We start from the raw sequence: 12,549 nt of genomic DNA on the forward strand, positions 1-12,549 counted from the left end.
ATGACTGTAGGGGGTCCCTATATGGGTGCAGGGATTCCTGTAGAGGAGAAGGGGGCCCCTATAGGGGTGCTGAGGTCTGTATATGAGTGTAGGGGTCCCTACATGGGTGTAGGGGGTCCCTATATGAGTGTAGGGGTCCCTATATGGGTATAGGGCGTCGCTATACAGGTGTAGGGGGTCCCTATATGACTGTAAGGGTTCCCTATATGAGTGCAGGGGGTCCCTATATGAGTGTAGGGATTCCCTATATGAGTGTAGGGGGTCTCTATATGGGTGCAGGGATTCCTGTAGAGGAGAAGGGGGCCCCTATATGGGTGTAGGGGTCCCTATATGGGTGTAGGGAGTCCCTATATGAGTGTAGGGGCCCCTATATGGGTGTAGGGATTCCCTATATGAGTGTAGGGGCCCCTATATGGGTGTAGGGATTCCCTATATGAGTGTAGGGGCCCCTATATGGGTGTAGGGGGTCACTATACGGGTGTAGGGGGTCCCTATATGACTGTAAGGGTTTCCTATATGAGTGTAGGGGGTCCCTACATGGGTGCAGGGGTTCCTGTAGAGGAGAAGGGGCCCCTATAGGGGCGCTGGCGTCCCTATAGGGGTGTAGGGGTCCCTATATGGGTGCAGGGGGTCCCTATATGGGTGTAGGGGCCCCTATAATGAGTGCAGGGGGTCCCTATATGAGTGAGGGGGGTCCCTATATGGGTGTAGGGGGTCCCTATAATAAGTGCAGGGGGTCCCTATATGAGTGTAGGGTTCCCTATAATGAGTTTAGGGGTCCCTATAATGAGTTTAGGGGTCCCTATATGAGTGTAGGGCCCCCATATGGGTTCAGGGCTCCCCATATGGCTGCGGGGGCCTCCTCCCTATCTCCCCACCCATCTTCAGGAGCTGCCCCCTGCGCTTTGCGTGATCCCACACCCCCTTTTTGGGGGGGGGCTCCCTCTGCGCTCCGGGGACCCCCTGAACCCTTTGGGGTCCCCCCAAAAAACCCTCCAGGGCCCACCCCAAAACCAAATTCGGGCCCCGAGGTCCTCCCGGCCTGCAGGGGGCGCTGTGGCGGGGGCCGGGCCGGGCCGGGCCCTTTCGCTGCTTCCGGCGCCGCGTGGGCAGCGGCGGGGCCCGGCCCCGCTCCCGGCCCGGTTGGGGCCCGGTTCAGGCCCGGTTCCAGGCCCGGTTGGGGCCCGGTTTAGGCCCGGTTTTAGGCCCGGTTCGGTTCAGGCCCGGCCATGTGGTTCCTGTACGCCCTGAGCTGGCTGTCCCTGCTGCTGCAGGTCGCCTTCGTCACCCTGGCCATCGGTGAGGGGCTGGGGGAGGCCCTGGGAGGGGGTCTGGGGGGGGGGTTGGGGGTCCTAGGGGGGGTTTGGGGGGGATTTGGGGGCGGTGGGGGGGGTCTCCGGGTGTCCCCCGTGTCCCCTTTTTTTTTGTCCCCTGTTTGTACCCGGGTGCTGCTGGGTTGGGGTCCCCCGGGGGTCCCCAGGGGGTCCTTAGGGGGTGGGGGTCTCCAGGGGGTCCTTAAGGAGTGGGGGGGACCCAAGGTATTGGGGGGGTCCCCAGGGGGTCTCCATGGGGTGGGGGTGTCCAGGGGGTCCCCAGGGGGTCCTTAGGGGGTGGGGGTGTCCAGGAGGTCCTCAAGGGGGTCCCCAAGGGGTGGGGGTGTCGCAGGGGGTGGGGGGAACCTCATGGGGTGGGGGTCTTCAGGGGGTCCTTAGGGAGTGGGGGGGTCCCCAGGGGGTCTCCATGGGGTCTCCATGGGGTGGGGGTCCCCAAGGAGTAGGGGTCCTCAGGGGTTGGGGGTCCTCAGGGGTTGGGGGTCCCCAGGGGCTGGGGATCTGCAAGGGGTGGGGGTCCTTAGGGTTTGGGGGTCCCAGGGGATGGGTGTCCCCATGGGGTGGGGGTCTAGATGGAGTGGGGGTCTCCAGGGGGTCCCCAGAGAGTGGGGGTCCTCAGGGACTGGGGGGGTCTCCAGGGAGTAGGGGGTCCCAACGTGGTGGGGGTCCCCATGGTCCTGAGCCCCCCCCGGTGCCACCCAATCCGGGCACCCCCACAGTCACCAAGGCGCCCCGAGCTCCTGAGGGATGCCCCAAGGTTTGGGGTCCCTCTGGGTGCCCCCATTCGCACCCCTCCTCCCCCGGGACCCCCCCCCTATATCCCCACGGGGTGGGGGCTGACCCCATTGCTCCTCCCGCAGCCGCCGGCCTCTACTACCTGGCGGAGCTGATCGAGGAGTACACGGTGGTGACCAGGAGGATCATCAAATACATGATCTGGGTGAGTGCGGGGCTGCCGGGGGGGGGCACCCATCCTGTCCCCCCCCCCCTCGGGGCGTTGGGGACACCGATGCCACCTCTGCGGGGTGCCCACAGCCAGGTTTTTGCCTCTTTATTTAAATAAAAACAGCTCAGGAGCTGCCTTTCCTCTGCTCACACCACAATTACTCCATGCAGGAGCTTGGGGGGGCTCAGCCCTGCTTGGTGCCCCCCCCAGGACCCCTCCTGTGACCCCCCCCCTGCTCCTCCTCTCTCCTTGCAGTTCTCCACGGCCGTGCTCGTCGGCCTCTACCTCTTCGAGCGCTTCCCCGGCTTCATGGTGGGCGTGGGGCTCTTCACCAACCTGGTCTACTTCGGCCTGCTGCAGACCTTCCCCTTCATCGTGCTCACCTCCTCCAACTTCATCCTGTCCTGCGGTGAGCAGGGGGCAATAATACGGGGTGGCAGGGGGCAATAGGGGGTGGCGTGGGGCAATACAGGGTGGCAGGGGGCAGTACGGGGTGGCAGGGGGCAGTATGGGGTGGCGTGGGGCAGTATGGGGTGGCGTGGGGCAGTATGGGGTGGCGTGGGGCAATATGGGGTGGCGTGGGGCAATAGGGGGTGAGCAGGGGGCAATAGGGGGTGGCAGGGGGCAATAGGGGGTGAGCATGGGGCAGTATGGGGTGGCAGGGGGCAATAGGGGGTGGTGTGGGGCAATACAGGGTGGCAGGGGGCAATAGGGGGTGGCACAGGGCAGTACGGGGTGGCAGGGGGCAATAATACGGGGTGGCAGGGGGCAATGGGAGGTGGCACGGGGCAATAGGGGGTGGCAGGGGGGCAATAGGGGGTGGCAGGGGGCAATAGGGGGTGGTGTGGGGCAATATGGGGTGGTGTGGGGCAGCAGGAGCTCCCTCGGGGCGTTGCTGAGGGCTCGGGTTTTGCACCCCAGCTGCCGGGGCGGTTCGGGAAGCCGCAGGACTTCGAGCTTTGAACCCTAATCCCGATTTATGGGGTGCGGGGGGGCAGCTGCGGCCTCCCCGCCTGTTTGTCCCGGGCCGCCAGGAGCACGTGGCTGTGGGGAGCTGCTCTAGGAAGGGAAAAGCTTGGAAAGAAACATTTGGGGTTGCAGACAGGTGGGGATTCAGCACGATTTGGGCAAAAAAAAGCAGGCAGGAAGGAGCTTTGCTGCTTTTAGGTACGGGTTTTGTTTCCTGCCGTGCTCCCGAGCCCCGTTGCTGTGGATTTTTCGGTTCCAACCCCGGTGCCTGCAACCTCCTGGGCCAAATCCCTGCAGGATGGTGGCTCTGGGACGTCCCCGTCCTGCCCAGGGGCTCGTGCAGGGGGTGGGCAGGGGTTTCTGCCCCAAATTCGGACCCCGCACGGCCTCCAGTGCCTGCGTGGGGCGCCGTGAGACCGCGGTGCCCGTGAGTTATCAGTTATTAGGGTGAGTTATCAGTTATTAGGGTGCCTCCCCGCAGCCTCTTAAACTGTGTGGGCATCCTTCTGTCCGTCTGTCTGTCCGTCCTGCTCGGCTCCTGGACACGCAGGGGGGCACTGCAGGAACAAAACACAGAAAACGCAGGAAAAATGCAGGAAAAACGCAGGAAAAACACAGGAAAAACACGAAAAACGCAGGAAAAACGCAGGAAAAACACGAAAAACGCAGGAAAAACGCAGGAAAAACACGAAAAACGCAGGAAAAACGCAGGAAAAACACGAAAAACGCAGGAAAAACGCAGGAAAAACACAGGAAAAACACAAAAAAACAGGAAAAACACAGGAAAAACACAGGAAAAACACAAAAAAAAACACAAAAAAACACGAAAAACACAGGAAAAACACAGGAAAAACCCAGGTTTCTCGCTGGGTTCATGCCCAGCCAGAAATCCCCGGGGTGCAGGGGGGATGTGGGTGCGGGGATGGGTGGCACGGGGAGGGATTTGTCCTTTTTCTCCTGACCCTGCTGCGTTCCCTCGGCAGTGCTGGTCGTCCTCAACCACTACCTGGCCTTCCAGTACTTCGCAGAGGAATACTACCTGTTCTCCGAGGTGAGGGGTGGATTTTGTTTTTTTTTTTCGACGCTAAAAATTAGGAAAAATAGAAAAAAATACTGCTTTTTAAGTTTTTTTTTTTTTTTTTTTTACAAGCTAAACCCAAACCACCTCCTGCTTGGAATAATTGCTCCTCGTTTCATGCCTCGGGCACGCTGATTCTTCTGTCCTCACGCCTGCAGGGGGGGTGGAGGCCCAGATCCACCACGGGTTCTCCTTAAACCTCCTTAAACCCGGCAGAAAATGTGAATTTATTGCCTCATTGCCCTGTGCTCTGCCTGCAGGTCCTGGCTTACTTCACCTTCTGCCTCTGGTTGATCCCCTTTGCTTTTTTCGTCTCCCTGTCGGCCGGAGAGAACATCCTGCCGTCCACGGTGCAGCCTGGAGGTGAGCGTGGCTGGGGAAACCCTGCCCAAATCCTCCCAAAAATGGGGCAGAAAGGAGCGCTGCTGCCTGGGGGGAGGAGCAGAGCGAGGCTGCTCTGGTTTTTTGGCAGGTTTGGGGCTGGGGGGGGATGTTTCGCTCCAGTCCTGGCGCTCTGGAGCTCTCGCTGGGCTTTCCCCTCATGTTTCAGCCTCAGAATCAGAGGATCTGGGCTGCCCAGATGGGAGCAAAGCACAAAAAAACCCACTCATGCGCTGCGCCAAACCCCAGGACCTGCCCCAGCGATCGCTGATTTGGGTTTTTCTTCCCTTTTTCTGCTCAGATGACGTCGTCTCCAACTACTTCACCAAGGGAAAGAGGGGCAAACGCTCCGGCATCCTCCTCATCTTCTCCTTCATCAAGGAGGCCATCCTGCCCAGCCGGCAGAAGATTTACTGAGCCCCGGGGGGGGGCAGCCGGGGCCGGGCGGACCCAAAATGTGCCCAGGGCTGCGGGGCAGCGCGGTCCCCACGCCAGGATCCTGCTGGGAACGTGTGGATACCTGGGGGCTGCGGGCAGCAGCGGCACTGGCCGGGCTCCACTGACGTCCTGGGACTGCCTGCGAGGAGGAGGAGGGTGAGGAAGGTCCGGTGCCCCACACAGGGACCTGCCAGGCACCGTCGCCCGCTCTGGGTGCGAGGCTGGAGGCCGTGCGCTGTGGTTTGGCTCCCCTGGCACAGCAGCAGGACGTTGACGTTTCACTGAGGTTTACGCAGAGCCATTAATTAAAAAAAAAAAAATAAAAATAAAATTAACCAGCCTCTGGACGAGCCCCGCGCCCCCGCCTGCTGGCACCGCGGCACGGGGAGCACCCCGGGACAGCAGGGGGTGGAAGGAAGGAAGGAAGGAAGGAGGGAAGGAGCGGCTTTGGTTTTGTTTGATTTAACTTTGGAGATCTCCACTTTGCCCTGGTTTTGCTGGAAAACTCCCCGAGGGGCCTGGAAGCTGCTGGGCGAGCCCCTCGGCAGCGTCTCCTGCGCTACTAAACCCGCCGGGCCTCCCTGATTGCCAGTTCCAAAACAAGTAGATGATCCTGCTGAGAAGGGGGTGCGAGCCCTTTGTTCCTTCCTACGATCATTAAAAAAAAATCCCTTTTTTCCCTTTTTTCCCTTTTGTGCTTTGTTGGCGCTCAGCTTCAGCCTGCGGCGGCTCACCGGGAGCGCGGGGGTGGTGGTTCTGGGATGGTTTTTAAGGAGTTTCTGAGAAAACGGTGAATTTGTTTGCCTTATTACCTGCGAAGCTGGGTGCAGGGCTGCTCCCCCAGCCCCTATTTCGTGTGACATCCCCTGAGGACATCGCTGCTCCTTGGGTTTTGTTTCTGGAGAAGAAGGGGACGTCCCCAGGGGACCTCGGTGTGTGTGGGGCGAGGAGCAGGGATGGGACAGGAGGTGAGCAGTTGCTGCCTGTGCTGCGGGAAGCTCCTGGGGGTGCTCTCAGGCTCCTGCTGTGGTTTTTAACCCAAAGCTGCAGCCTGCGGGCCCCCCGTGGGTGCCAGGACGGGCTCGGCAGCCCGCGGTGCACCCTTGGGTGCAGTTCTGGCACCACCAGCTCCAAATCCCTCGCTGCAGCTCCGGGTGCTCCTGCTCCAGGCGGAGGCTCGCCGAATTATGCTGAAAACAGGAATTTCTGCAGGAAACCCACGGCAAGAGGAGGGAGGGGGAGGCTGCGGGGGCACCTCGGGGACAGGGACAGCGGGAGGGGACACGCGGGGGGGGGGACGGCTCCTTCCAGCCACGTCTTCACAGCTCTGCTCCGAAGTGTTTTAACAGTTCCCAGCGCCTCGGGCACCGCCAGATGGGCTGGAGCGGGCGCTGCGTGGTGGCAGCGGGGACGGGGACGGGGTCAGGCTCCTCGTGCTGATCCCCGGGCATTTAGGATGATAACGACACCTTAACGGGGATTTTGAGGGGTCCCACAGTGGGGTGACAGCGAGCAAAACCCCGCGGATATTTAAAAGGAAAACCAGACGAAGCCACACAGGCACGGTGCGCACCCTAAATTAGCGCAACGAGGCACCAGCAGGTCGCTGGCAGCAAGGGGCAGCTCCATCAACCCCAACCATGCCAAAAGGTGTCAATTTTTAACAGGGAGAATCCTTAAAATCCTGCACCGAGGCGCGTGGCTCCCCGCCAGCCACAGAGGGAAGTTTGGGTTTTTTTTTTCCTGTAGGCAGAGAAGGAAAGTGGAGGCTGAGGGGGTCCAAAGTCACCCCCCCGGTGTTGTGCCCGTCCTTGGGCACCTCCAGCAGCCAGAATTGAGCCCCCCAGCCCCTGCCCCGTGCAGCTTGGATGCTTTAGGGCATCCGGGGGGGGTCCCGAGCTGCTGCCACCACGCCGTGGCCAAGGGCGAGCCCCCAGGGTGCCACCCTGCTGGGGGGCTTCGCGCTGCGCCCCAGCCCCCCAGCACCAGGGGGTCTGCAAAGGAGCCGGGGGGAGGCCGGTGCCACCTGGGTTTAATTAAAGCAGAAGGAAATGAGCACAAAGCGAGCGATAAATGTCCTCATCCCCCCCCCCCCCCCAGCGGCGTTCCCCCAATTTTGGGCAGTTTTCTGCTCCTGCGCTGCCGTGCCCCAGCCAGCAGCTGCGTCCTGGTGGCCCCGGGGACACGGCTGGTGGCCCTGGGGACACGGCTGGTGGCCGGCTCTTCCCCCTAAGCAGGACGGACGGAGGGCTGGACAGACGGACAGCCCTGCTCCCCTCCGTCCGCCCCGCTCCGGGCGGGTTTGGGGTGGGTTTGGGGCTGCCCCCTCTCCTCCTTCTCCCCCTTTCCAGCCTGCCAGGCGCAGGGTCTGCTCCGGGAGATGCCTCCCACCGCCCGCAGTCGGAACTGGAGGGGGACCCCGGCCCCGTCCCCGTGCCAGGGGCTGGGGGAAGCGGCTCTGCCAGCGTCCTCGTGGCCTGGGGAGAGACAGAGGGACAGACAGACAGACAGAGGGGGGGTGTCATTGTCACAAGGGGCTGCTGTGAGCACGGGGACAGCGCCAGCAGGTCCTGCGTGACGGATCCGTGCCACCTCCCCGAGCCCCCAACCCCTCTGCGCCCGACCCCAGCCCCTACCCGGCTCCGTCCTGCCCCCAGCCCCGGGCTCGGTGCTGTCCGGCCTTGGGGGGGACGTGGGGACATCGATGGCCCGGCGGCGCCGCTGCAGGATGGCCTCCAGCTGCTTGTCCTGGCCCCGCATGCCGCTCCTGCGCCCGCTCGCCCTCCTGCTCGCCCTGCGCATGGCGCCCTAGGGGATGGCACAGCGAGATGGGGGGGGGGGGGCTGCGGGAACGGCCCACGGGGTTGGACCCCAGCTCCGTCTGGGTCACCCCACACTGCCCCTCGTCCCTGCACCCCCCCTCTGCCACCACCCCGTTTCTGGGGACAGAGCTGCTCACCAGGATGCCCCGCAGCTCCAGCGCCGCGCTCCTCCGCTTGCTGGCTGACTGCGGGAGGACGGGAGGAGATGTGGCCACGTCCCCCCGACCCCAAAGCCCCCCCGTGCCCGTGGTCCCAAGGGTGACGCAGGCACCGGGGCTGGGGAGCTCAGGGTTTCCTGGGATGAGCCAGGATGGATGGGAACCCTCGGGGTAAAGGCTCCAGCTCCCTGCCCGTCCCCATTTGCGCATCCCTGCGTTGAGAGCAGCGATCCTACAGACCTGGCGCATGGGGAGCAGGGCCCTGACCCCTTTTTGGTGCACCCAGCAGAGGCAGCTCCCCAAAAGCACCCCAAATCCCAGCCCCGGGGCCATTCCCCTATGGAACAGGGTCCGGAGGCGACCAGCCCCACGTCTCCTACCTGGCTCAGGGCCACCCTCTCCTTGGCGGGTCTCAGCACCACCCCGTTCTTTATCCTCTCCATCATCTCCTGCACGGCTTGGGCTTTGGCATCGCCGGCTCCCGGTTTCCCTGTGTGGGGAGCACCCCCCTGGGAGCCGTGCCGGGCAGGGGGGGTGCTCCTGCCTCCATCCGTGTCGGGAGCATCGCCAGCAATCCCCTGGGAATTGGGGGGTGCCCCCATGCCAGGGGGGGAGGGCAGGATTTTGGGGCCACGCTCTCGGACTTACGGTGCTGCGGGGTGGCCTGCCCCTTCCTCTGCCTGAGCGCCAAAAGGGGGCTGTGGGGGGGGGGGGGAGAGGGCTGAGATCCTGCAGGAGCTGCCCCCCAATCCCTGCTCCCAACACAGCCCAAAGCAGCCAAACCCACAGCCCGCATCCCCTGCTCCACCCACGGCACTGGCAAGCCCCCCACCCCACTAATTCCCCCCCTCAGAGCCGTCCCCACCTCACCCACCCCAGTGCCCAGCCAGAGCCCCCCGGCACCGCGCCCAACTCGGCCCCATCCTCCCCCTGCCCTCCCGGCACCCCAGGGACACGGCACAGCCCCACGGGACAAGCACCGTGAGTGGGGGGGAGCAGGATTTGTGCCCCCACAGCCCAGACCAGCCCGAAGCCCCCCCCCCGGGTGCCGCTCACTCCACGGGGACGGTGGGCGCAGGCGGTGGCAGCGGTGGCGGCGGCGGCGGTGGCGCGGGCTCGCTCGGTGCCAGGTCCCCCTCCTGCTCCAACCTCGCTGCGATGGGGCCACATTTAGTGCTCAGAGGGGGGTGGGCGTTCTGGGGGTGCCTCCCCGTGCCCAGACGAAGCCCCCAGCCCCCGGGGGGGGGTCGTGGGGAAGCACCCACCGGCCGCCTCCAGCTCCTCCAGCCGCCCGCGCGCCTCCTGCAGCTGCGCCCTCAGCTCCTGCCTCCCCTCCTCGGCCTCAGCCAGCGCAGCCCTGGCCAGCTCCAGCTCCTCCTGCCGCGGCCTCGCACCCAGCTGCTCCTCCAGCTCCTTCACCTGCGGGCAGACGCGCGAGGGGCAGAGAATTTGGGGTCCTCCCCGGCCACCCCCGCACCGTGCCAAAGCGCACCGAGCACCAGCCCACCCCTGGGTGCCTTTCGGTGCACAACGGTGGAAATCCAAGGGGGGAAAAACCCCTCTTGGGGGTGGAAATGGGTGCGTGGAGAGGGATGGAGAGGTCTGGGGGTGCCCGGTGCCGTCCCTCACCTGCTGCTGGTGCTGCTGCCGAGCCTCCTCCAGCGCCCTGGTGAGGTTGCCCACCTCCTGCAGCGCCCGCAGCAGCTGGGCGCTGGGCCCCGCGCTCTGCAGCAGGATGCTGCTCTGCCTGCTCGCCTCCTTCTTCGCCACCAGCATCTGCCCCGGGGGATGAGGTCGGAATGGGACAGAGGCCAGTGCTCAGCCCCACGCCGTGCCGCAGCCAAAAAAAACCAAAAAAATCCCAAAAAAACTCTGCGCTGCAGGGCGGCACCCCTGTGCGCCACAATGGGCAGGAGACTTCGCTTCCCCGCAGGATTTGGGGTGAAGCTGCCCCTTCCCGCCGCTCTCTGATGGACCGTAGGGTGCTCGCCGTCCCCCCCCAGCACCCTAGGGTGCCCCCCCCCAGCCCATCCAAACCTTGTGGGCGAAGGCCTCGGCGTGCAGGCGCAGGTCCTGCTCCAGCTCCAGCTTCTGCAGCGCCTCGCAGTAATCCTGGGTGACGACCTGGGACACTGCCACGGGGAAGGGGGGGCTCAGATCGGGGTGTTGGGGGGGGCACAAACCCCTCGGGATGCCCAAATCCCTGCTCAGGGGGTTCGGCATCGCCTCTGGTTTCTGCTGGCTCCACTCAGCCGGGTCACCAGGCTGGTGGCACTGGGGGTACTGGGAGCACTGGGAGCCATCCAGCACCTCCCTGGTGGGGCGCAGAGGGGGGGGGAGCGGTGCCCGGGGGGCTCAGCACCCCCCTGCACCCCCCTCACCTCTCTTGAAGGATTTGAGGGTCCTCTGGGATGAATCCAGGGCCGCCCTCAGGCTCTGCCTCTCCATCTTCTCCTTCTCCAGCTGCAGCAGGACAAACCCCCCCCCGTTGGCACCCCGGGTTTGGGGCCTGCTGCCCCCAGCCCCCCCCACCCCAAAGCATCAGGGAGAGGGGCTGCACACAGAGGGGTCCTTCACCCTCCCCAAAATCCCATCCCCAGCTCAGCAAGGAGCAGGAGAAGAAGGGAAAAAGGGAAGGTGCTGGGGGGGCTCCGAGCCCATCAGGGGGGCAGAGGGGGTCCTGGGGGGGGGGGGGGCTGCCCCCATACCTGCTCCTGCAGGTCCCGGTTCTGCCTCTGCAGCTCCTGGACCTGGATGCTGAGCTCCTTCTTCTCCACCAGCAGCCAGGAGAGCTTCTCCTGCAGACCTGGAGCAAAACAAAAAGAAAAAGAAAAAAAATAAAGGGGTGGGGGGCGCACGGGGTGGCCAAGGGGACAGCGGCCCCCTCCTCCCCCGGCACGGGGCTCCAGGCCACAAAAAAACAAAAAAAAAACAAAACTGAAATCGTGAGCATGGGGAAAAGAGAAGAGGGCAGGGGGAAGCGGGGCCACGGGGTTTTCATTTCGCCTTTTTCCCTTGTCCCAGCAGCTCTCCCTCGTTTCCCGGAGCCAGGAGAGCTGCTGGGACTAATTAATTAGCTAATTAGCTGATTTTGTGACCACTGCTATGGGAATGGCAGCGGGAGCGAGCGCAGCTGGGGGCAGAATTCACCCAAATTCATGCGGAAACAGGGGCGAAAACTCACCCTTGAGCTCCTCCTGGGTAGGGTCGGGGCTGGCGTCCCCCTCCCCGGGCACGTCCCCGTCCCCTGTGCCGGGCGGCAGGGCCAGGCTGAGCCTCTTCAGCTTCGTGTTCTCCTTCTGCACCTGGGGGGAGGCCGGGGCTGGGGCCGGGGGTCGCTGCTGGAGCCCTGCCGGGGGCTGCCCCGGGGGTCCCCGGGGGCTGGGAGGGCACCAGCAGGGTCCTGACCCCACTGGGAAATCCCAAACCCCCTCCCCAAGGTGCACGGCTGCAGGGGGCACAGATCGGGAAGAGCTTCTCCCATTGCAGGAAAAATCAGTGAAAACGGTGGAAATTTGCCTCGTTTTCTCATTTGTATCCATGCACAGCAAAAACGCCAACTTCAGCCCCATTTGTGGGGCGGAAATTGCAGTTTTTGTGCGCGGAACTGCTGCTGACATCCCCGGGGGGACAAAACCCCCCCATGGCACCACCAGGCAGCACCCGTCTTCGGGCAGCAGCAGGGACACAGCTTGGGCAGGAGCTGTGCCCGCAGCGCTGCCCAAATTCCCCGAAACCACCCCAAAAATGAAGGCACGGGGGGGTGCGGAGCAGCACCCTTGGGCGCGGGGTCCCTACCTGTGCCGCGTACGCCTCGGCTTGCTGGCGACACGTCCTCTGGATCTCACACTCTGCCTCCAGCGCCGAGAGCTCGGCCAGCAGCGCCTGCGAGGCTGCGGGGCCGGGGGGGCCGGGGCTCAGCACCCACCCCCCCTTTTTTTTTGCCCTCCTTTTTCTGCCACCCCTGCGCTCCCCCCCGGCACCCTGCGCCCTCTCCGGCGCTCGGGGCACCGGGACGCGCGTTTGGGGTGCGCTCCCCAAGCCGGTGCCACCTCCTCCATCCCCAGGCAAGGGGTTTGGGGAGGGGGGCGCGCAGCCCCCAGCCCCGCACGGGGTCGTGCCGTGGTGCCAGGGGTGCTGGGGAGGAATCGGGCGCTGCTCTCACCCTGCTGGAAGTCATCCAGCCACGCTCTCGCTTCGTCCTCCTCGGAGAGGGTCTGGGGAGGGGGGGAGGCAGTGCCCAGCGTGAGCCCCAAGACCCCAATTTTATGGGGCTGCCGGGGTGGGATCAGCCCGGTGACAGCATCCCGGGGACAAGATCCTCTCTTGTCCCCTCCAAATTGCATGGGGAAGAGGGAAATAAAGCAGAGAACGAGCCCACGAGTGACACCTGCACCATGGCTGCCTCCTCCTCCTCCTCATCTTC

The 12,549-nt window shown here is 64.1% G+C and overlaps 2 protein-coding genes and 1 long non-coding RNA gene across 3 annotated transcripts; 1 reads left to right on the forward strand and 2 right to left on the reverse strand.

The window, feature by feature from the left end:
* Positions 1 to 1,134: 1,134 nt before the first annotated feature.
* Positions 1,135 to 5,828, forward strand: TEX261 (testis expressed 261). The gene is made up of 6 exons (XM_032186566.1): positions 1,135 to 1,299; positions 2,192 to 2,271; positions 2,533 to 2,686; positions 4,230 to 4,297; positions 4,585 to 4,687; positions 5,007 to 5,828. Exons 1-6 carry the CDS (start codon positions 1,230 to 1,232, stop codon positions 5,120 to 5,122), a joined length of 591 nt encoding a protein of 196 aa, XP_032042457.1. The 5' UTR covers positions 1,135 to 1,229; the 3' UTR covers positions 5,123 to 5,828.
* A 2,062-nt stretch (positions 5,829 to 7,890) lies between these two features.
* On the reverse strand, positions 7,891 to 8,601 carry LOC116488469. Its single transcript, XR_004253179.1, has 3 exons — positions 8,504 to 8,601; positions 8,103 to 8,150; positions 7,891 to 7,951 (listed from the first exon to the last, which is right to left on the reverse strand). It is a non-coding gene; the product is annotated as an uncharacterized LOC116488469 (long non-coding RNA).
* Positions 8,602 to 9,175: 574 nt separating this feature from the next.
* LOC116488942 (shootin-1-like) lies at positions 9,176 to 12,537 on the reverse strand. Its single transcript, XM_032186946.1, has 10 exons — positions 12,514 to 12,537; positions 12,289 to 12,340; positions 11,922 to 12,016; positions 11,308 to 11,428; positions 10,874 to 10,929; positions 10,505 to 10,586; positions 10,161 to 10,255; positions 9,753 to 9,899; positions 9,389 to 9,542; positions 9,176 to 9,276 (listed from the first exon to the last, which is right to left on the reverse strand). The coding sequence occupies exons 1-10, from the start codon at positions 12,520 to 12,522 to the stop codon at positions 9,176 to 9,178; spliced, it is 912 nt and encodes a 303-aa protein (XP_032042837.1). The 5' UTR covers positions 12,523 to 12,537.
* Positions 12,538 to 12,549: the final 12 nt, after the last annotated feature.

This window comes from Aythya fuligula, chromosome 4, assembly GCF_009819795.1.
Source record: "Aythya fuligula isolate bAytFul2 chromosome 4, bAytFul2.pri, whole genome shotgun sequence".
In the NCBI taxonomy this organism is placed as follows: domain Eukaryota; kingdom Metazoa; phylum Chordata; class Aves; order Anseriformes; family Anatidae; genus Aythya; species Aythya fuligula.